The 22,274-nt window shown below is 40.2% G+C and overlaps 2 protein-coding genes across 16 annotated transcripts in view; one reads left to right on the top strand and one right to left on the bottom strand.

Annotated features, from left to right (window-relative positions):
- Window positions 1-3,507, top strand: part of FANCL (FA complementation group L) — a 32,039-nt gene extending 28,532 nt beyond the window's left edge. For 3 of the 4 annotated variants that reach the window (XM_064146054.1, XM_064146056.1, XM_064146057.1), the window contains 6 exons: window positions 267-350; window positions 943-988; window positions 1,076-1,157; window positions 1,921-2,037; window positions 2,350-2,421; window positions 2,844-3,507. In XM_064146054.1, coding sequence (XP_064002124.1) covers window positions 267-350; window positions 943-988; window positions 1,076-1,157; window positions 1,921-2,037; window positions 2,350-2,421; window positions 2,844-2,879 — 437 coding nt within the window. In that variant the 3' untranslated portion in view covers window positions 2,880-3,507. Of the gene's footprint in view, window positions 1-266; window positions 351-942; window positions 989-1,075; window positions 1,194-1,920; window positions 2,038-2,349; window positions 2,422-2,843 lie in introns of those variants that run through there. The other variant, XM_064146058.1, reaches the window with a different exon arrangement.
- Window positions 1-22,274, bottom strand: part of VRK2 (VRK serine/threonine kinase 2) — a 64,931-nt gene that overhangs the window by 11,254 nt on the left and 31,403 nt on the right. For 7 of the 12 annotated variants that reach the window (XM_064146045.1, XM_064146043.1, XM_064146048.1 and 4 more), the window contains 6 exons: window positions 14,970-15,090; window positions 12,878-12,942; window positions 10,239-10,420; window positions 6,868-7,044; window positions 6,414-6,602; window positions 2,673-3,169 (listed from right to left, as the gene is read on the bottom strand). In XM_064146045.1, coding sequence (XP_064002115.1) covers window positions 2,927-3,169; window positions 6,414-6,602; window positions 6,868-7,044; window positions 10,239-10,420; window positions 12,878-12,942; window positions 14,970-15,090 — 977 coding nt within the window. In that variant the 3' untranslated portion in view covers window positions 2,673-2,926. Of the gene's footprint in view, window positions 1-2,672; window positions 3,170-5,829; window positions 5,922-6,413; window positions 6,603-6,867; window positions 7,045-10,238; window positions 10,421-12,877; window positions 12,943-14,969; window positions 15,091-22,274 lie in introns of those variants that run through there. The other 5 variants (XR_010302805.1, XR_010302806.1, XM_064146049.1 and 2 more) reach the window with 4 other exon arrangements.

The raw sequence follows: 22,274 nt of genomic DNA, 5'->3' as shown, positions 1-22,274 counted from the left end.
GCTAGTCTGAAAGAAATGCAAGATTGGCAAGTTTTCTTAATCAGTTATTATTTGTAATTATGATCCATTGAAATTTAAATACTTGTCAATATGTTACACAATTACTTTAGATAATTTGCCAACTTTTCTATTATTTATCACCATGAAAACCAGCCTAAACTATCCAAGTTAAAACTGATTTTAAAAAATGAAAATATTTCTATTTTTCAAATACTTGACTGCTAAGAAAAGCTTCCTTTTAAGACGTATTTGCTTTCTCCTTGTAGGGAACAACGTCTCGGTGAATATAGAGGTAGATCCTCAGCATCCAAGCATGCTCCCTGAGTGTTACTTTCTTGGCGCAGATCATGGTAAGACAGCAGACATACAGTTTATTTCCCATGTAGGCTCTGATCTCTGGTGAGCAGATACTAGTGTGAATAGTGTCACACTCTTGGGGTAAACTTTAATTAGGCAGAGCCACGAATTAAGCTGAATGAATACACGTGCAGGAGAGTTTTACACAGCAGATGTTTGGGGTTTAACAGCCTAAATCCACAGCATGCTGTTTTGCTCTGTGAATGACACTTTTTTTTTTTTCAGTGCTTTCATAGTACAGTTTAGAGGGAATCATGTGTCCTGCAACAGCTTACTAGTTTGCTTGTATTTTAATGTAATTTTCTTTTTTACAAAGAACTAATTTACTTATGTTTGGAAATACTTAAATCTTTTACTCCCTGTCTCGCATCTTTTTACCAGCTTTTTAAGGTAACTATAGTCATGCCTTCAACAGTAAAGTATTTTAAATAGTAGTGAATTCCCCACGTTGAAAAGAAGTTGTCACTGACTGAATAAAAAACCTCATCCAGTGCCTTCCACTTCAGTACTGTGAGGTGCTAAATTGGGTGAGGGAGCAAAGAAGATCCTAAAGGTGATGTAATTATTGATGCGCATTTTTTGCAGTGGTTAACCCTCTGAGAACTAAGCTGAACAACAATATGCACTTATGGTAAGCATCTTTAGTAACACAGGTTTGAAATGGAAATGGTATTTGCCATTGCTGGTGTTGACTTCCCTCCCTCTCTCCCACCTGCAGGAATCCAGAAATCAGTTTGTTACAAAACTTGAAAGACATCTTAGACATTGATTTTCCATCGCGTGCTGCGTTAGAAAAAAGTGTAAGGTTTTTGTTCGCTATCAGTGTTTACTTCTGAGTAAGTAAAATTTAAATGGTCACTTTCTAACTACCAGCAAAAATAAGAGACTTAGAAGAGAGGTAATTGGATTAATGTATGGTCATAAGGACTTCTGAACTTGAAGCAACAATTGTCAGAGCTTGTTAACCTTTGATTAGAGGTACACACTTCCCTGTGGCCTTCATCACAGTAAGGCGATTAATAGCAGGCTTCACTATTAAAAGGGAAAGAGGAAGTTCCAGAGTAGCTAATGAGATGTGGAAAATCCAAACATTCTGTTATGGATGTTGATGACTTAAGTTCTAATTAGGTAGAGCTGCTTAGAGGGGACAAGAGGCCATCCAAATACTGGTGCATTTCAAACAAACTGGGAATTAATTTTTGACAATGCTCTAAGAGTGGATTAGTAGCTTTGCTTCCACTTGTGAAATTCTTAAATTAATATCTGACTGAAGTCTTGTGCCTGCTGTCCACATGTAATGACAAATCATTGTGTTTAATAAAAAAGAAACAGTGGGGCCTAGGAATATGAAAGTGCCTGTCAAACTAGACATAATTCAGAGAAAGGATAAAATATTACCCAGTCAAGTCTTGGGTAGCTGGCAACTAACGTCATTCTTTATGCCACAATGTCAAAGGCAAAAATTATTTAGCAGAAGCAGAGGTGAACCTGTTTCCTGTATGTTAGCAGCCCTGCTTCTTCCTTTCATTCATGCTGTAAACTAAACCATATTGCATTTTCAAGGATTTTACTAAGGACTGTGGAATCTGCTATGCCTATCGACTCAATGGCGCTACTCCAGATCAAGTGTGCGATGAGCCCCGATGCGGACAACCTTTTCACCAGGCTTGCCTGTATGAGGTAGAGTACATAATGGGAAAAACTTTGCTTATTAACTCACGTTCTTGAAAACAAATGTTGCGTCCACTTCAGTTTCAGATGAAGCAAAGCCCTTTAAGGTGTGCTTCAACAGTCACTGCATCCTCTTCTTCTGACTCACAATTCATACATAACCTCCCTGGGAAAGGGAACCTGCCTCATTCTGTGCTTATACGGACCAACTGCACATTAGCTGTTGATGAAATTAACTGTCTGGAAAAAAACTGTTAATGAATTATTCTTAAATTTACTATGAAACAAATGTGAACTTGAATCCCTTTCCTTGTCTTGCAGTGGCTGCAAGGTCTTCCTTCTAGCAGACAGAGTTTTAATGTTATCTTTGGTGAATGTCCCTACTGTAACAAGGTAAGGAAGTCAAAGAAAGCAAGTGATTGAACTAAATAGTGTATGTACCTGAGATAAAAGCAATGTCAGATGGAAAACAGAATTTGTTGCTACTGTCTTCCCTTTACACATTGAAACAGAGAGAGGGAAACACTAAGTTTCCCTGCATTCAGTGCATCAGTATTTAACAAAACTTTTTCTGAAACAAAATAGAAGAGAACAGGCCCACCTTCAGCATACTCGTGTTAGAGGAATTAAATGTCACACATCACTGTCCTGCATTATGCTTTTTTAATGTTGCTGTAGCAGAGGTCCAGTTTAAAACACAATGAATCCCAACATTTGTAAAACAAAGCAGTCTTGTACAAACAGGAATTACTGAGTGCAGATTGGGAAAGTAACAGGTACCTACTGATAATATTATTTTAAAACTCTCTTTCAAGCCACTAACACTGAAATCTTCATTGAAGAAACTCTGAGGAATGGCCTGTGTGATGGGAACACTGAAGACAGTGAAACAGCAGCATCAAAGACAATACAAGGAAAGTACTATTAGTAACAGAAGGACAAGTATAGCTATACTGTAGTGGTATGTTTCATCAGTAAATGCAAGCCTAAACAGAACAGATAGAGAAGGACTAGTGATGTCAGAAACTGTTTCTTGCAGTGATAGTGGATGGTCTGTAGTTAAAAGTTGGTCATGTTTGTTTTTGAGTCCAGAGAATGTTGCTTGGTGGCCAAATGGTGGTAATTCTCTTGCAGTGTCTTTCTGCAGGGGAAAAGAAGGCAAAAGTAACCCTGATAGTGAAAAAGTGAGTGTGAATTGGTAACCAAACAGATGCCAAAGATGACATCAAAGTATTTATGTTATCCTAGAGAAAGCAACACAGTTCTTAGTCTTAACTTTGGAATTTGCAGTAAACTGTCTATCAAGTGTATAATGTTAGTTATGATTGCAGACCTTCAAAAGAGACATGCTCCATGTTTATTAAGACAGATGAAATTGTACTGTCTTTCTCATTTCAAAAAATTGTTTGTACACATTAAGTCTTTGCAGTACTACTCACAATAAAGCTTTGGCCTGATAACCATAGGCATTGCTCTGGAGTTTGAGTTGCTGTCTAAATTTCTGTTGAGTTTTTACGTTGCATAGGGAAGCTGAAGTTACCCTGACTTATCATGGAAAGTGTAAATATGCTCATCATGCGACTTTTGTTCCAGTTGGACTGGAAGCCAAGCAATGTCATCCTTAGCTCACCTTTTGATCTCCATCTCTGGAAGAACTCCCCACACACATTCAAGACCTGGGACTATCCCTTAGAAAAACAGCCACTTCTGGTTTCCTTTCCGCAATACCATTCACAAGATGTTATTTTTTTGGCAATGCAACCCACTTAATTTCAGCTCTAGCAATATTGTTTTCTTGGTGAAAATTCATCATCTACATTGTATTTCTCTGTTAGAGTTTTCTAGTCTTCCTGTTTTATACTTCCTGACTTGTTCCTCTTTCAAACTGAACAGACACGTCTTGTTTCTTTTAATTGAATATGATACCATCGTGTCCAACATAAAAGCTGCTCATAGGGGATTGGTTGGTTTCATATTATTTTCTAGATGCTACTTCTGTTTTCCTCTTTCTCTTTCCCAGTTTATTAGCTGTCCCAACTCTCACAATTGTCCTATGCTTCTTGTCTGTTAGCTGCACTGTCTGCTAATGATAGCAGGGTGGCCATCCTATCAGGTGTCTGACTCGGAATGAGGTACCTGCAGCTAACTACTCCAGGGAATTGCTGAACCAAAGTGTTTAGAACTACTCTCTGAAGACTCTTTGACAAACTCTCTCTACGCTAGTTCCTCCATGAACCATTGTTTCTTGTCCCCTTCTGTCCCTGAAGAATCCTCCTAAATTTTCATGACTAACCTCAGTACTCTAAAACTGCCTGTATATTGCTCCTTTACCAATCTTCTAAATTACATGAAAGAACTGAGAGGAAGTCTGCAAAATGAAACCAAGAAAATCCTGGGGTTTGTTTTCCTTCTCCAGTTCCTCATTTGAGTATCTTAAATGTTATCTAACATCCATTTTAACTCTCTCTAGTTACATGTATTTGGTGAGTTGCAGGAACCATTCTAAATAGGTGCAGCGTTATGATTCACTAAGGCTGTTTATACATCAATGCCTGCAGCATGGGGAGTAAATAGGAGGAGTTAGAAATCCATGTGCAGTCATGAGGTTATGACATGGTGGGACAGTTCCCATGACTGGAATGTGGTCAGGGATGGCTGTGTCCATTTTAGTAAAGACAGGTCAGCAAGGCGAGGTGGTGGAGTCGCTCTTTAAGCAAGAAAGCAATTGGAACGTCTTGAATTCCGTCCAGGGGTGGATGAGGGGCAAGCTGAGCGAATTAAGGGACAGCCTAGCATGGGTGATAGAGTTGTGGCCTGTCTACTACAGGCCACACGATCATGAAGTTGAGGCCTTCCACAGGCAGGTAACAGCAGCTTTTTACAATCACACACTCTGGTTCTCATGGGGGATTTTAACTATCCAGATATTTGCTGGAAGGGTTAGCCAGCCAGCGGCACTCCAGAATGTTCCTGCAGTGCATTGATAACTTCTTGATGCAAATGGTGGAGGAGCCAACTAGGAAGGGAGCACTGCTGGATCTTATCCTCACCAAGAAGGAGGGTCTGGTTAAAGCAGTGAAGGCTGAGGGCAGCCTTGGTCTTAGTGATCATGAGATGGTGAAGTTCAAGATCTTGTCTGGTAGGAACAGGACATCAAGCAGGACTACAGGATTTCAGTTGGGCAAACTTCGGCCTTTTCAAGCAACTCTAGGGTGAAATCTCATGAGACAGGGTACTGTAAGGCAGAGGGGCCCATGATAGTTGGTTAACGTTTAAGGACCTCTTCTTCCAAGCTCAAGATCAATGCAACTTTTCTTAAAGACTAAAAACACAAATATAGACTAAATACTGGACTAATGATTAGTCCTTTTTCTGTAAAAATGGACTTTTCCTCCCACTAATGAGGGAAACAAATCTCCATGTTATTCAAGATCTATTCTCCATACTGTGTGCTTGCTGTTAAAGGAATCAGAGGACGTTACCCCAGCTCTTTCTTTTACCTGTCATGTTGGAAACCTAGATGTGGCTCCCTTTCCAGATATAATTCTTTCTTAGGACTACAGTAGCCTTTATGCAAAATAAAAGGAGGCAGGAGATTTGTGGCAGAGGTCTGCTATGGCTTTTTTTGCTAATATCTTTTAAATTTTACATTTGAGGGCTACTTCCAAGCCCTAGACTACCTTCATATTGCAAAGCTGCATTAGTTACTTTGAGTCACTACTGTGCCAGGACTCGAAAGACTTTTCAGACTCTTTCTACCTTACAATCAGTCAAAATATCCCCAAAAGTTTTTCTGCTCACCACTTTCCTGCCTGATGCTTTCAGGTACAGCTGTGCTTATTCTGCTTCACTCTCCTAGCTTGTACCGGAGACTGGCAGCAGTGATCAGCAGACTGCTTGAAGCAAAGAACTGGGCATTAATAATAAAGCTGTCTTTAAAGTTGCATTTTTGTGCTTAGTAGCAATTGTCACCATTTAACAAGTAATTATATATGAAAGCAAAACAGGCTAGAATATCTTTAAAATACAAACCTCATAGAAAAAGAGCACAGTGTGATTTCCAAAATGTACTTTTATTCTGCATTAGTTTTATTAAAACCTCAATTTTTTTCATCATCTTTTTCATGTACAGTTAAAGAGTAGGACTGAATACCTTCAATCCCTTTATGCAGTAAATTACCAATAATATATGAGGTGAGTTAGTTAACTACTAAAATCCTCAGATTAAAAAGAATTTAAGAACTTAAATTAAAGAGTTCTGTGCAATTTTCCAGTACATAGAAAAGGAAACTACCAAAGTAAATTCGCTTGTTTTGTTTTTTAAAACAGCTGATGTTTCTTCTACAAGTTGCCATGACTGTTCTAAAGTAACACCAAAATCTCACCTTCTGTGAGTGCTCAAGCTTCTGCATTGGGGTGTAACACTGCATTGGCTTCCCTTCAGACTGGAAATGCTGGCATAGCACCCGAGCACGGGACCTGGTTAGGCAGTTCGGTTCTTCCTCCTTCCCCTTGATTTGCTTCTGTTGCACTGGCAAGAAAACCTGTTGCGGGGCAGGCAGTAATTCTGTATGCTGCAAAGAATTCAGTAGAATGTAAAGTTGCCAAAGGTGCCATTTCAATAGTTGGACCTGTCACATTTGAGAGGGAATTCCCTGCAATTACAAGAAACTCTGAGGTTTATGTTTGGAATAATACAAGCTGGTAAGCAGGTGCCAACTTTTAGAGCTTAAGACTTAGCTCTTGGCTTATTTCAAGGGCTCTTCCTCCTTGTCCACTCCAAAAGGTAGCTAACAGAGCAAGAGATATCATAGATTACTGTGCAAGCTAAATCCTTACCTGCTGAGGCTCCGTTTGGTGAGGTATCCTGGTAAATTTGCTTGGCTTTTCTTCACCTTGCAGTTGTTTTCCTGTTTTCCCTATACATGCTTTGCTGTGATAGATGTTTTGTTCACCTTCCTTCTTCTTTTGCTTCTGCTGAACAGGTTTTGGCACAGGCTTTGGTAAGCGAACTTGCTGCTCAACAGACAATTTTGTGCAGTGAAAAGAAAAGAGTCAGTATTTCACTGAAAAATGAAATGAAAAATGTTCCATTGGTACAGAGAACGTGGGATGAGAGCATGTTTTTATCTCTCTCAAAACAATTCTTTTCAGCATTTTAATTATCATCTTCAAACAGTACAAAGTTAGAGCTGTGCTCTGGTTGGAAAATACACTGTAAAGTAAACTTGAGGTGTACATTTCACAGCATTCTCTAATAACCTTTACTGGGAATGATGCCAGTAAGTCACTGTGGAGCTGAATGCATTTCATATCACTGGACTGAGTCAAATGCAAGACTCTCCAAAGTAAGAGAATCACTAATTCTTCTGACTCAGGTAATCCAATCTAAGAGTTCAGGCTGAACTGTAAATGGGGAACACACAGTGAATAGTTGTGTGTCTTAATGCCAAGCTTTCTTCTGCGCTCCTCTAAGCACCAAATGATACCTGTTGTTGGCTTTTCTAACTTGGAGGACAAATGTAGCCAAAACATAGGCTGCATGCCACATGCCTTTGTACTTCTGGCCCACCAATAACTATGCAGCTGTAATGTTTGCACATGGTTGGTCCTCTGTGCAGCAGCTGCATCTGAACACAGTGGCTAAAAAGAGAAATAATGGGCTTTTTTTTTTTCATACTGCAAATTAAATACATACAGGAGATAGAAACTGCTCAGTCGAAATACAGTGAGCTGCACCTTAAAATTCACTTTCTTTAGCAATTCCTCTGCATAGCACTGCCAAAGAGTTAGTGCTACCCTTTACTGGTACTCATGGATGTTTATTGTATTTCAAAAGGGAATTGACCTTTTTCCTGTGTACCGCACTGGTACACGTGGAATCTGACAAGTCACCTGGAGTCAGATGCTGCTTGTAAGCAAGAAGTAAGGAGATAGTGGACTGTTTGTAGTGTCTCCCACAATTCTTAGGTTGCCTTTTCAATGGGAGAAATGTTGTTTGAATAAAAGGAAGGTGGAAAGGGAATGCGGAGGTGAAAAGAGCCAGAACTAGTATAACTACAGACAGTGCCTTGATGAGATGCAGTGGGAGGTGTCTGCTTGTCGTCAAACATTTTGTCAGAGCTGTAGCACCAAAGTGCACTGGGCCTTGAATAGTTCCCACAGCCAATAACTTCAAATGGAAAAAAAAGGATTTTCTGAAAATAGCAATAGATTTAGAGAAAGTTCAGTTATCTGCTCTCTCTACTTGTATTCAGGTGCTCCTTAAGTCCTTTGAATAACTCTAAAAAATATTTTTGCAGCTGTTTTGCAATGAATGTTACAAGAAGCTTGCACATGTAAGTGGCTGAACAGGCTGAAGACAGATACTCCGGTCAAAAATAGGCAATTAGTGGGGCAAATACTGGTATTCTTACAATTCCAAGCACCAAGACACTCATTAGAAACCTCTCTGAAAAAGTCATGATAGATGCCAAGATCTGGTAATACGCAGAGATTCTCTCTGATTTTTGTTCTAGGCCATCAAAACCAATCTCTGTGTAATCCTATGGGACAAGGGTGGTGATAACTGACACTTCGTATTCATGGATTGCAAACAGCAAATGCTATAGATTTTACAGCCAGGAAGGTCAGGATCATCTGTTACACCAGCGCAGAGTCAAGTCTTAAGCTAGGCAATGAGAAGAAAATAGATTTACTGTTCAGTATCTGACTCCCAAGACATTGAAGATTCTTGTAAGGCAGAGATCCAACTGGATCAGCTGAAGATAGTTTACAGCTACCTGATGATTTCAGTTCCATTTGGAAACCAGTACAAGCTTAAAAAACCTTCTTAAGCCAGTGAGGACAAAGTGGCAAGACAAATATTGTCACTAAGGTAGCTTTTGGTATTGTTAAAAGAAGTGATGAAAAGAGAAAAGTCAATAAAATTGCTAAAATAACTATCTGTAATTACCAAGATCAAAGCCCGTTGCCTTTTTATTAAACATGAACTTTTGTTCTGCATTCCATAATACGTAAATAGTGCTGACAATTGGTTTGTGAGGCACTTGCTACAATAGAACCTAATTGTATCATGAGAGAAAGGTGACAATCAGGAGATCATGAAAAAATTACATATTCTCACTGGTGGTTAATTAGCCATGCAAAACCCCCTCAAACAGATATTCTTTTCTATTAGGAATGATTACTATGCAGGCCTACAGATGTCAATACCACAGTCATTCAAATACTTCTTTCCCTACTAATTGAAGGTTGTAAAGCTCTGGTGCCAAGGTTTTGCTTCCAAAGAGCTAATTTATGACTAGAAGGATATTTTATGTCTTCAGTTGTAGCAGCTACAAAACTCAGCAAATCAGAACCATCTGTGCACTGATACTTGAATCACCATTCATCTAGCAGCCTATCAGTCACATTAGTTTGCATCCTGCATTCTTGGCTCACATACACTTGTGACGGTCCAAAGTTCACCAGAAATATTAAAAACGAATGATACTCTGACCCTGCCTTATTGAACACACCACAGAGACAGAAACAGGGCTTCTGAATATGGGGATTTCTGAAGCAAAGGTATGATGGGATTGACATTTCACAGCAAGGTGCAGTAAGACTGCTAATTACCTCCATCTCCACTTAATAAACTCATGTTTTGATAAGTGTATAGCTCCAGACTTAAAGTACCAAAGGAAAACAACACAATAGCAGTCAGTTTCAAAACTGCAGCACATCACACAGCACTCCCTAGCAATACCAGAGTAAAATCCCAAAATAATGCTTCCTCCACATTAATAGCTGCAGGAGTGTGAAGGCAAATGACATACAAACAAAAAGTTTGAAAGTCAGAAAATTAAATGTTTTCACTAGTAAAAGTAACTTTGCTTTTAATCTGAAATCAAGGGAAAAGCTGGTATTCAGGCTTGTCTTCAAAATGTTAGTGAACCAAGTCCTTGACTTCCCCATTATCCTGAAAGTAAATCCTTCTCCACAGACCTATCACTTTGAAGTGAGAGGCTGCAGGTCATGACAGTTCTTCCTCAAGGTTGACATCCCACATTTTAGCAAAGCCAGAGGAAACAGGAATTAACAAACACGGTGTGTTTAAGGTAAAAGAACTGCTGCATCAGTCTCATTTTGGGATCTTAAACCATTTCCTCTTCTTCAAAAGAAAATGCAACAATCAAGAAGCTGTCAGAAATAATTCCAGAACTTACTTTTGAGGCTTTAGCAGCGCAGTGATTTTGCATGCAGGCTGCAGCAGAAAACTCCAGAGGGCCATCATAGCAAGTTCCACTTGACTCCAGTCCATCCAGCAGGATTTTCTTGAGCACTTGATACTTTGGCTTCTCATCATAAGCCAAGTCATAAACACATGCCAAAAACTTAGATATTTCACCTGTGGAGCATATTGTAATGCACATTTCATTTGATGTAGACCTTCAGAAAGAAATGAATTTCAAAATGAATGCTCATCCTACACAGCCAAAGAATATAACACTATTTCAACTGAAGACACAGTCAAAATACAGAAGGGATGATATCTTGTCTTTTTTGGGATGAGAAAAGGAAGAGATAGACTTGGATAAACAAATGAACCCTTAAGTGGTACGTTTGGTTATGCAAATGCTGGGCCCCATCCTCTTTAACATCTTCATAGATGATCTGGATAAGGGCATCGAGTCAGCCATCAGCAAGTTTGCAGATGACACCAAGCTGGGGGCAGATGTGGCTGGGTTGGAGGGCAGAAGGGCTCTGCAGCAGGACCTTGACCGCCTGGACAGATGGGCAGAGTCCAATGGGATGGGGTTCAATAGCTCCAAGTGCAGGGTGCTGCACTTTGGCCACAACAACCCCATGCAGAGATACAGGCTGGGGTCGGAGTGGCTGGAGAGCAGCCAGACAGAGAGGGATCTGGGGGTGCTGATTGATACCCGCCTGAACATGAGCCAGCAGTGTGCCCAGGTGGCCAAGAGAGCCAGTGGCATCCTGGCCTGCATCAGGAATGGTGTGGCCAGCAGGAGCAGGGAAGTCATTCTGCCCCTGTACTCTGCACTGGTTAGACTGCACCTTGAGTACTGTGTTCAGTTCTGGGCCCCCCAGTTTAGGAAGGACATTGAGATGCTTGAGCATGTCCAGAGAAGGGCAACAAGGCTGGTGAGAGGCCTTGAGCACAAGCCCTATGAGGAGAGGCTGAGGGAGCTGGGATTGTTTAGCCTGGAGAAGAGGAGGCTCAGGGAAGACCTTACTGCTGTCTACAACTACCTGAGGGGTGGTTGTAGCCAGGAGGAGGTTGCACTCTTCTCTCAGGTGGCCAGCACCAGAACAAGAGGACACAGCCTCAGGCTATGCCAGGGGAGATTTAGGCTCGAGGTGAGGAGAAAGTTCTTCACTGAGAGAGTCATTGGACACTGGAATGGGCTGCCCAGGGAGGTGGTGGAGTCGTCGTCCCTGGAGCTGTTCAAGGCAGGATTGGACGTGGCACTTGGTACCATGGTCTAGCCTTGAGCTCTGTGGTAAAGGGTTGGACTTGATGATCTATGAGGTCTCTTCCAACCTTGGTGATACTGTGTGTGTGAAATACACTAATACATACAGCATCAAAAGTTATCCAGGTATTAAAATCAATCAAAATACTTTATCGACAAATAGTTCCATGTAAAATAGAAGTATTTTATATTTAACAGATCAAAACACCCCTGTAAATATCCTCAAAAAAACTTAATCTGCATAGGTATTTATTATACTTTCAAAAAGGAACTTGTTATATTTTAAATGCGTGGACAAAGCAGCATTATTTTGCTGTTATTATCAAGTATTTCTAGAAACAGGAAAACCACGAAGTAGGCAGAAACAATGCTACTCGAAAAATATATACAGCAGATCCAACTTTTCTCTCAGTTGAAAGTGACCCAAGTGTAGCCTAAAACTGGAGTACCACACCAGATATTAGCATCTGGTGAAATCCCTCAAGTATTGGTTTATTAAACATGTATACACATCATGAATATAATTTATGCAATGAGCAATGCATTCCAATAATTCAATACAGAAGCATGATGAAAATAATTGAATAAATCAAAATTAGATCCTGACCTCTGAAGAAAGTTTGGTGTTTTCCCTGAGTACATTTGTATTTCAGTGAAGGAAGAAACGTGATGAGACAAACCAATTGCTCGTGTCAGGTTGAAGATTTACCCATCAAGGTTTATTTCATCTACTTAGCACTTGCTTGTGGGATAATGCAGGAAAGAAAAATAGTTCCTGCAACAAATATCCCAAGTCTGCCTTATTACAAAACATCAAGAATCATTCACTGCAGTGACCAGCATTCAACAGCACCCAGAAAGCTGCCTTTTCCCTTGCAATATGCAAAGCCTTTGTGCTAAAAACGTTTAAGGCATGAGCTTGTACATGAATGGCCTGATCCGGTTCCACTGAAGTCAGAATATTAGTTCAGCTGAATAGCACCCTGAATTAATGAGTGTGACAGTCTAATGATGAGTGTGACATAACTGCTGTATTACCAGCTAAACACACAGATCCTGCAGGCTGAATTCTTCTGTTGGACAGCTATGAGTAAGATTGGCTCATGCAGGCTTCATTGCAAGGGGTCAGTACAAGGATGACTTCTTGTGCATTATAGTCTGTCCTAAGAGCAGAGCTCAGGAACACTGCACAGGCTCAGGCGTGGTGAAGCATCTGCCTTAAGGTGCAAAATTTAGGAGCACCATTTAAGATTATAGATTGAAGACTGTTAACATTTGTTTTACTTTTGCTTATCTTTAGCTTCCCACAGAGTAGGACACTTCAGTATTACTCTGTAATAGGCCAATAGAGTACATTGTGCACATACACTTACTAGAGCCACTTCCAGAAGAATCCCATTCCAACAATGAATCTGGGAGCTCATCCTTAAATCTGAAACATAGTAAGAGCACAACAATTTAATGTAGTTTTGGAGCAAATGATTCTTCATTTGGGGTTTAGGAAGACAGCAAGTCTCAATTCCAAAGGGAGTGGATCTCCAGGATAGCAAATGACTCACAGTACTGCTCTTAAAATCTCTTGACAGCTATATTAAGTCTTTAGAGACTGTTGATTTCATCAAGACCATACTTACAATAAAGACTGCTCTTTAAATTTTTCTTTGCATATGTTTTAAGCTTTGTAGAAAGAAAAAGATAAATCCTTCAAACTGAAATTATTTCAACCTAATATTTGCATTTCAGAATTTAAGGACAGTTCTGGTCTGCCTCCTAGTCAGTCAGCACCAGGTTCTTTCTGCCACACAGCTCACTGGCATTTGGGTGATGCCTGTCAAACTTAGAAGCAGGTATGGCATGGACAAAAGGGAATTTAAATAACCTTAAGTCTCATGCACTTCATAAACTGAAGGGCAGGGCCACAGATGTAGTTTATCTATCCAGAAACAGCAAAGGACACTGGAGCTCACAATCAGCCACGCTCTAAAAAGGGATGAAGTATCACCAGCTCTCATTCTGGTGCAGACATGAACCAGGATAATTTTCTGGAACCTGTAGGAACCTGCAGCTGCACAAACCCTCTTTCCCCAAGTGAAGTGAAATCAGTTGGTTCGGTCTAGCTGTGTTTCTTAGGTTTTGTTTAGAAGAGCCATAAAGCTCCACTGATGAGTAAAAGGATGTGTTCTCACATGCATGAACATGGAGTACACAGGCTAATAGCCCTCAACTGAGTATTCTGGTGTTCAGGATCAGAAATAGGGCACTGAAAAGTCAGATTAAAGGGAGTAACCTGGGCAAGTTACCCAACACCAAGAACACAATTCACTAGACTAAAAGGGTATTTCTGATAAACGGAATCTGTATCATTTTCTGTTGATTTCCTCAAAGCAGGTTTGCTTGGCATTCTGCAATCTAAGGGTTAACCACACGGGAAGAATTAGTGAAGCAGCTTGATTGATTAAATTGATTTAACATTGAATAGTATAAGTGTTACCTTGCAGGGGGTTCTGTAATGATCAGAACTTTTAAAGGAGAAATATTAAATGTAACATGGGATGTCAACATTTACAGATGCAATCTGTATTATCCACAGGCTGCAGGCTAACCTTTTTCTCAGCTGAGAGCTGATGCCACACTGAATTTGCAGATTGATTTCGGTGGATCAGCTATCCCTATTGTGTACCTCTGCGGTGACTTGCCCTACTTAAAAGTTTGCTGCCTTCTCCAATTGTGATGTTACATTTATGGGTAACTACTCTTCTCTATAGCTTTCTGCAGGCAATACTGTACCACATGCAATTAACTCTCTCAAGTCCCAACTGTAAAAGCAGAGAAAGAAAACACTAACCCACTCTGCTGCTTTAGTAAGCTCAAGATGAGTCATGCTGGGAAAGATTTTAATCAAGTTCCTTAGTATTTTGGTATTTAATTGTTTGTAATGGCAGTAGGCTTAGAGAATATTAAAAACCTACATTAAAAAAAAACTTCTGCAAAACAGTACCTTACAGCAAGTGAAATAAATTGAATGCATATGTGGAAAAACTTCTAAGCGGTGTGTGTACTACAATCTCCACTGAGCACCCATGAAGTTTACTGAAAACACACAGCAACCTTCTGTATGAGCAGTGAGGCTTGCACATATTCACAAATGGTTTCTTTAAATAAGGCTATGAGAAGAATACACGGACGAGTTGACTGGGCATGGTGCAAGTGAATTTTAACCAACTCTACAGCAGTACATACACAACATGTGAAGGAATGTGCACAAGCACACAGAGTTCACATTTTTAACTGCTTCTAACATCTCCCTTAATTAGGGAAAATTTGTTTAGCTTTCTTGCAAAGTACTATTCCACAGCATGCAAAGCTGCCCTTCTCAGACATGTTTTGTTAAGTCATGAGACTGCTGCAGGGTGATATGCATGTGCATGTGTGTACATGTGTGTGCTGGTTTATTTTTACTTGGTTTTTGCAGTCTGGACGGATACAGGGTCCTTCAGGTTCTGTTCCCAGGGCAGCTTCCCACACAACCATTTCAGCATACAGTAGCCAAGGATTTCAAGGTCACTTCGTCTCGATGGGGCTAAAACATGGGGAGAGTGGCAAAGGCAAGGAAGAAAAAGAAAAAAAAAAAGATGAAGAAAAAGAACCTTTTCTTAGCAAATAGAAAAGAGTTTGGCTGAACTAGTGTCGATGAAATATAAAAAAGCCAAATGGGCAAAGTGTTTTGTTTATTCAGCTGTGTTAGACCTAAAACTCCTCGGCATTTGGCCATAGTCCACAGACAGGCAGTGACTTGTTACTGTTGAAGTAAGGGTCAGTTTCCTCACCTCCTCCAACTTCATCCTTCCTCAGTTTGGCCTGTCACATGGACTTGATCCCCATGGCCTCTGACATGATCCAGACAGCCCATAACAGAGTACCAACACTTTCTCAAAGAGCCAAGCAGTAAAACAAAGAAATAAATGTCTGCTGCTAAATTGCTAACACATGTTCCAGGAAGTCCATGGGGTCCACATTGGTCATGCAGAGACCCTGTGAGTGCAGACTAAACACTGATGGCCTTTCCTGTTCTCCTGCAGAGCTATTTGGACTTGGAAGACATGACAAAACTGCCATCTAGTGTACAGCTACACACCAAAGTCGCCTGCTCACAAGTACCGGGAGCTGTTTGTTTAGAGCTGTAGGACAAGCTAGAAACACTTGCTCTGTATAAAGTCCCTTGTAACTTTACCACTACTACTTCCAAAAAGGAAGGTACTTCAGGGACAATTTACACTTCCTCTGCACACCCCAAACAGATTAATTAACTACAGCACACGAATACAGTAGGTAAGTCAATAAAAAATGAACCCCATCACCAAACATCATCTAGGCAAAGAAACAGGTAACCAAAGTTAATATACAGATTGACTTTTCCAAGAGAAAAGGGGGGAAAATGCAATAGTACTAGAATTGCTACTACTACTATTTAGAAGGAACCAAACTTGAAAAAAAAGGAGCAAGCAGAATTGTTTCAGTATTTCTTTGTACACATTTGACTTGCAGCCTATAGTTTCCACGTCAATGACACATGGAATCTGCAAAACCAGAAACCATTAATTGTGATTAAAGGAAGACAGATGTAGAAGTTAAATTTACACTTTCCAAAATGAATTTGCGCTTTTGAGAAAGGAAAGAAGATTTCAGATCTGTTTGGTACTTTTTGTCTAGCATGAAGACTAGTAGTTGAGCAGAGTGCTGTTAATCCAGCTGTAAACAGATATCATATTTTATGGGACTTCATTAAATAAATTCCAGAAAGTCGCTCAGCAAACTTATCCTTTAATTTAAAAAGTCATCTGCTAAAAGCTGTGGTGCCAACACATCATAACTGGTTCTTGTTACCAAACACACATTATTGTAAAAGTAGATTAGTTCTTACACATTCTCTATCTTAACTGCTATTAGAATACAGGAATATTAGAGGCCTTTCAAACTAACAGAATGCTACTCTATCCCTTGGGTGTAGTTTATATTCTGCATTGGATTCAGAAACACCCTAATGCATGGCTTGGCTCTCTTATTAAAATGAAAACACAATCTCTACCACTTGCTGCTCTGTAGTGATTTCTTCAGCCATAAATCTCCTGCTAACTGTGGAACAATTCCATTCATACACACGTTCACAGCTCCTTCTGCCACTATGGCAATTCCAGATTAGAGCCAGATAAACCAGCAGTTCTGATTGCAGATCCTCTGATTTTCACACAATGCTTTTCTGGCATCTGCTTGTGTATGATGGGCTGCAGAAAGCAGTCTTGAGGAAAACTGTCAGAAATACAACAGACCACTTTTTTTCCACTGAGGGACTAATTGATACAATTCTGTATATATTTTTAAGTCAATTAGATTTCAGAAGCTCACCTAAGATAATTCATTTTCTGACAAAACAGCCTCCAGAGAGTGAAGTTTACTTCACAGTTACCAGCTTGGCCATGACTAATTACCTTCTCACTCAGTGCAGATCCTCCAGCCATTTCCTGACTAACACTAGGGCAAAGCCATCACAAATAAGGAGCTGTATGCAAGACAGACTTTACTGATACATCCCTAAAGCCACACTAGTCAGCTAGGGAAAAAAAGAAAAGGTAAGGTACATGTAAGTAGCCCATACATCACCAAAACATAAAAGGGGAAATGTTTTAGAGAGAGATGGTAAACTCCCCTATCACTTTATTGCCCAGGTCACTGAAGTGTAACTACATAAAGACATTGACATGTGTTTTTCATAGAACCACATGAAAGTGTCAGCGTTTGATTATTTGACTGCACTAGCTTACTGTTTCTCCCTGCTACTTTTATCAGCTCAGAATTAGAGATGTTAACTTCAACAACTCTCAAAATAATTTAGATCCTTTTGCTAAAAAAAGGCATTCAACAAAACTTTAATGAATTAGTAGTATTTATGAACAATGGAATCATTAGATTTTCACCTCAAATAAAGCACTAACATAAATTTCAACTCTATGTTTACTTGCAAAAATAAACCTGCTAATACAATTCTTGATAAATACCAGCTGAGAGAAGTCAGTCTGGCTTCACTTTAAATGTGACAGCCATGGAAAAATAAAATATTTCTGCTTGATAACTTGTAGCTGCTGTAATAGTATATATCTAAAATAGTATTTAAATTCTCTTCCTTCTCTGTAGACTAAAAACTTGTTGTTTTTTTTCTTTCTTTTTCAATAGATACTTGGTTTCTTCTTTTTTTATTAACCATGATTTTTTATTATTACTATTAGTCTCTTATTAAATACTACTTATTTGAGGAATAAAATATTGCTAACATGCTCCATATGTGTTTAATTGAAGGTTTGAGGCCTGATTCTGTCTTTAAACTTGCCAAAATAAATTGGGAATTCACACCGAGGTTAAAGAACTAGCAACCACATCAGTGAAATCAAATTTAGACATACTAAGTTTTATATACACCAGATACACTCAAACAAACAGACACAGTGGTCAACGTTAACTAAACAAAACTGAAGCAATTCACCCCGAGAAGGAAATGTGGTTCGTATCTCTGTATACAGGATGTGGCAGCTGAGCCCTAATGTACATTCAAATTAGTATTTCAAAATAGATCGTAAATTATATCACACTGGCTGCAAGATACTCTCAAAACTACACTGCTCCCAAGAACTCACCCGAAACTCATAAAAATAGGAGTTTTCCTCTACAGCCCATAATAAATTAACTTTCTCCAGCCTTTTGTAAAGACCTAAGAGACTAACCAGTGACAAATTAAATGTTCTTCTATTATTTTTAATTAGCACTATTACCTTATAATTTCACCATTTGTATTTCTTTACCTTGGAAGCTTTTCATAAAAGGGATTATGTTAGTTGCTAATATTGCATCTACAAGCAGCAGAACCTCCAGTTCTCCCTGGCACTACAGTGTATGAATTCATGTTAATTCACAAAGAGAACTCATAGCAGAGGTATTAAACCTAAAGCCCATAAAAGAAAGGAGCATTAACATGACCATGGAGAAACAGAATTATGTTAAAAATGTATCATTACAATGTTTTAATAAATGCACTAAAAGTGACAGCATTTCTTAACTTAGGCTGAGATGATAAAAAACAAGACAAATACAAGACTTGTCAAAAATCAGTGTTTGTATTAGAGACGGGAAAGGCGAAGACCTAAAAGGCTAATAATGAAGCATCACTTCCCTAAGGCACTAGTCAGCCTGACTAACTGAATAGCAGGAAAAACATTGGAGGCCACCCTGTACAGAGTTACCAAGTCTCTGGCAGGGCAACTGCCAGCAGAAGCCAGGAATAATCTCTCTTCCCATCACATACAGTTCTGTATCATTAGCCTGGCACATTGCTGAAGTACTCACTGACAATAATGACCACTACAGAATACTGGAACGAAAGATCCAGTGTCACCACACTGGTCAACTGTGTCTTAACAACTGAACAACAACTCTTCCAGAGAACTCAGTCTGGGACATGGCAATGAGTGACTTCTCCTGTGTCAGCTCATAAACTGGGGTTCTATAGCTGGTGACATGGCTGACTGGCACGAAATATGCTGCAGAGCTGGCAGGAGAGCCTGCAGCTGTTCACAGGAAGGATACAACTGTTTCTCCCCAGCACTGACCTTCCCTTGGAAGGTGCCATACCAACAACACTGACCTCACAGTCCTGAGAGCTGATGACCTTGCAAAGACAGCATGAAAGCTGGGAACCAGCCAACACCTCAAGCTCTATCCTGTGAGTCATAGGATGCAGGCCCAGTACAGTAGCTGAATAACTCACCTCAAGAACCGCAAAAAAGCAGCAATATCACTGCCGCTGTCCAGCTGTGGCCACATTCATGAGCACACTCAGCTAACAAGTCCTGCAGGCCAGAAGGTCCCAGACTGTGGTCCTCAAACCGCTTCAAAATAGCAGAGGTGTCCTGGACAACCATGACAGCCTGATGTGCAGACAAATGCACAGCAACCTCCAGACAAGCAGTTACATATATCCACTGACCAGCAGAATCTAACTGCAGAGCCTCCTCATTTTTGCATGTGCTCTGCTGGGTCAGCAACAGAACGGTGCAGCCAGCAGGGTTCTCCTCTGAACACAGAGTGAATAATCATTGGGACTGGTAGAATGGGATGTACTGAAAGGAAGAGGGATGGGGTCCTGATTTGGTGGGGAGAAATTTATGTAGTGGAAAGGCTGGAAGATGAAAGGGAACTTCATCACGAAATCTAGATCAGAGACAGAATGGTCATGACAAGAAGTGTAGGTACATGACCGGCAATAAAAGGTTTCAAGCCTGCAGTAAGAAGAACATGTGGCAGGAGAGCAACAGCAGGAAACTTCACTCTTCTGTCACATTTGTGTGCCAAGAAAACAAATCATGAAAGGTAAGGGGCTGACAAGCAGCTCTGAAATTGACATTTTGTTTTAAATTCCTGGTGTAGAGAATGAGAACCACAATTAAATAGCCAGTTCCCAGCCATACTCATTAGTTGTGCTAGAAAGTCTTAATGCACATCTTACTTGTGTTGCTTCTGAACGTTCTTGGCAGAACAGAACAAGCCTTTAAAGGTGGTTATAGGAACCTATTCAACCATTTCCTTGCTAAACCAAACTCTTCCTTCACTTACAACGACCACCTGCTCCCTCTTCTGCCAGGTACACACTTAGTTTCTGAGTGTTGGATTAAAAAAAGGTCTTTTTATTTATTTTGCACTGCAATAGTTCCACCCATCTTTTGCCATAACAGTTATATCTTCCTGTTATTCTTAGGATTTACATTTTGTCCTGCACACAGTCTGAGAAACACGTATCAAACTGCAGCAAATCAATAACTCATTTGACTGACAAAAAAAATCCAGCAGGCTCCTTCTGAATCCTAACTACACATGGACAGACGCCAAATAAACCTCTTGATCCAGAGCCATTTAGAGCTCTGTTCTCTGGAAGCCATGAGGGATCAGAAGAGAGTATGCTTCTAAACATAGGTGTTTATATTCTTGCACATCCTTCCTCACAGAATGAACCCTGCATATATTCTAGCCAACTGCATGTGAAAGAAAAGGAAAATAGACGAGCACTGAGCTGTGGCTTTAATATCAAACAGTAACAGTTCTGTCAGACCAGTGGAGAAAAGAAGAACAAGAACTGCAGAGCTTTCCCTACAATCAGTCCACTGCCTGCACAGCATACAGGCATTTGGATGGGCCTCAATAGTGCACAATGCAACAACTCATGTGAGTGGCACAAAGAGCTGACCAAAATATTGCATTGAGTAGCTGCAACTGCCTTGTCCAAGACAGGAGATTAAAATAAATACTTCTGCTTGATGAAATCATCTCTGACCAGCTACAAAAGTTGGCTGAATTGAGGCAAATGTCACTAGACATTCTACTTACCCTTAAGTTTATCGAAAGTTATAAGTTCTGCAAGTTCTGTAGCCAGGTGGGGGTTGGTCTCTTCTCCCAGGCAACCAGCAATAGAACAAGGGGACACAGTCTCAAGTTGTGCTGGGGGAAGTATAGGCTGGATGTTAGGAGGAATTTCTTCCCAGAGAGAGTGATTTGCCATTGGAATGGGCTGCCCAGGGAGGTGGTGGAGGCACCGTCCCTGGAGGTGTTCAAGAAAAGACTGGATGAGGCACTTAGTGCCATGGTCTAGTTGACTGGATGGGGCTGGGGGATGGGTTGGACTGGATGATCTTGGAGGTCTCTTCCAACCTGGTTGATTCTATGATTTCAGTTGCTCCTCTACCCAATGCGAGATGATAAAACTACTAATAGTTACTGCAAAATATCAAAAGGAAGAGGGGAATCATCTTTATATCTATGGCAAACACAAATACATGCTGAAGGGAATTCAGCACAGACAGTTCATACTCTTATGTTCATCAATGACAGCAAATTAAAACTAGTCTTATGCACTCGGTGCACAGGACTAGAGTATTTAAAAAAAACTCAATATGTTAAGCACAGTATATCTCCAGAGAAATTAGGTATTGACTGCACGCCTCAGTGAGTAGAAAAAGCTACAAAAATCTATAGGAGGCATTGATCCAAATATTACTTTTTAACAATATGTAACAAATTTTTAAATGTACACTCTCTGCAGATATAATTCTCTTTAATTAGCAATCAACAAACAAAAGTGTAATACTGTTTATACAGTATGGTCTTTAAAAATTAATACCATGAATACACTCAAGTACTACATTAACCTAACAATGCAGTTCTGCCACACAGTATTTGCACCAAAATAAAAATGTTGTTAATTAAAAAAAACAAAACCAACCACACAGTGGTTGTAGAGATCCAGCCACCAAGTACAAGAATATTGATGATGTGGGCCAGATCCTGTGGCAAAGCCCAACTTGGGCCCTGACTTGGTTCACAGTGAACTCTAGACATGAGACTGAGATGCATATTTGCTAACAGTCAAAAACTCCAGAAAGTCCCCAGACAGCACTGCAGCACAGAAGAGACAGCCTGTAGGCCCACACACACTGGGCAGAGCAGAAGTGTGCCTTGCAAAACTTAAGACAAAAATAGCATGAAAAGACATGAGGCAGGACAGCTGCTCCCAGCCTTTCCCAGCTCAGGGGAAATTCCTCTTCAGTTCCAGCACAATGTCAAAGCCACCAGCACTATGAGTTTACGCCAGCATGTGCTAAAGCAACTAGTATGATGGCGCCAATTCACCATCCACTGCAGCAGGAACAGCGCATCTGACTCAGCCCT

The sequence above is a fragment of the Pogoniulus pusillus genome, chromosome 7, assembly GCF_015220805.1.
Source record: "Pogoniulus pusillus isolate bPogPus1 chromosome 7, bPogPus1.pri, whole genome shotgun sequence".
Taxonomy (NCBI): domain Eukaryota; kingdom Metazoa; phylum Chordata; class Aves; order Piciformes; family Lybiidae; genus Pogoniulus; species Pogoniulus pusillus.
This window is presented reverse-complemented; position numbering and strand designations above follow the sequence as displayed.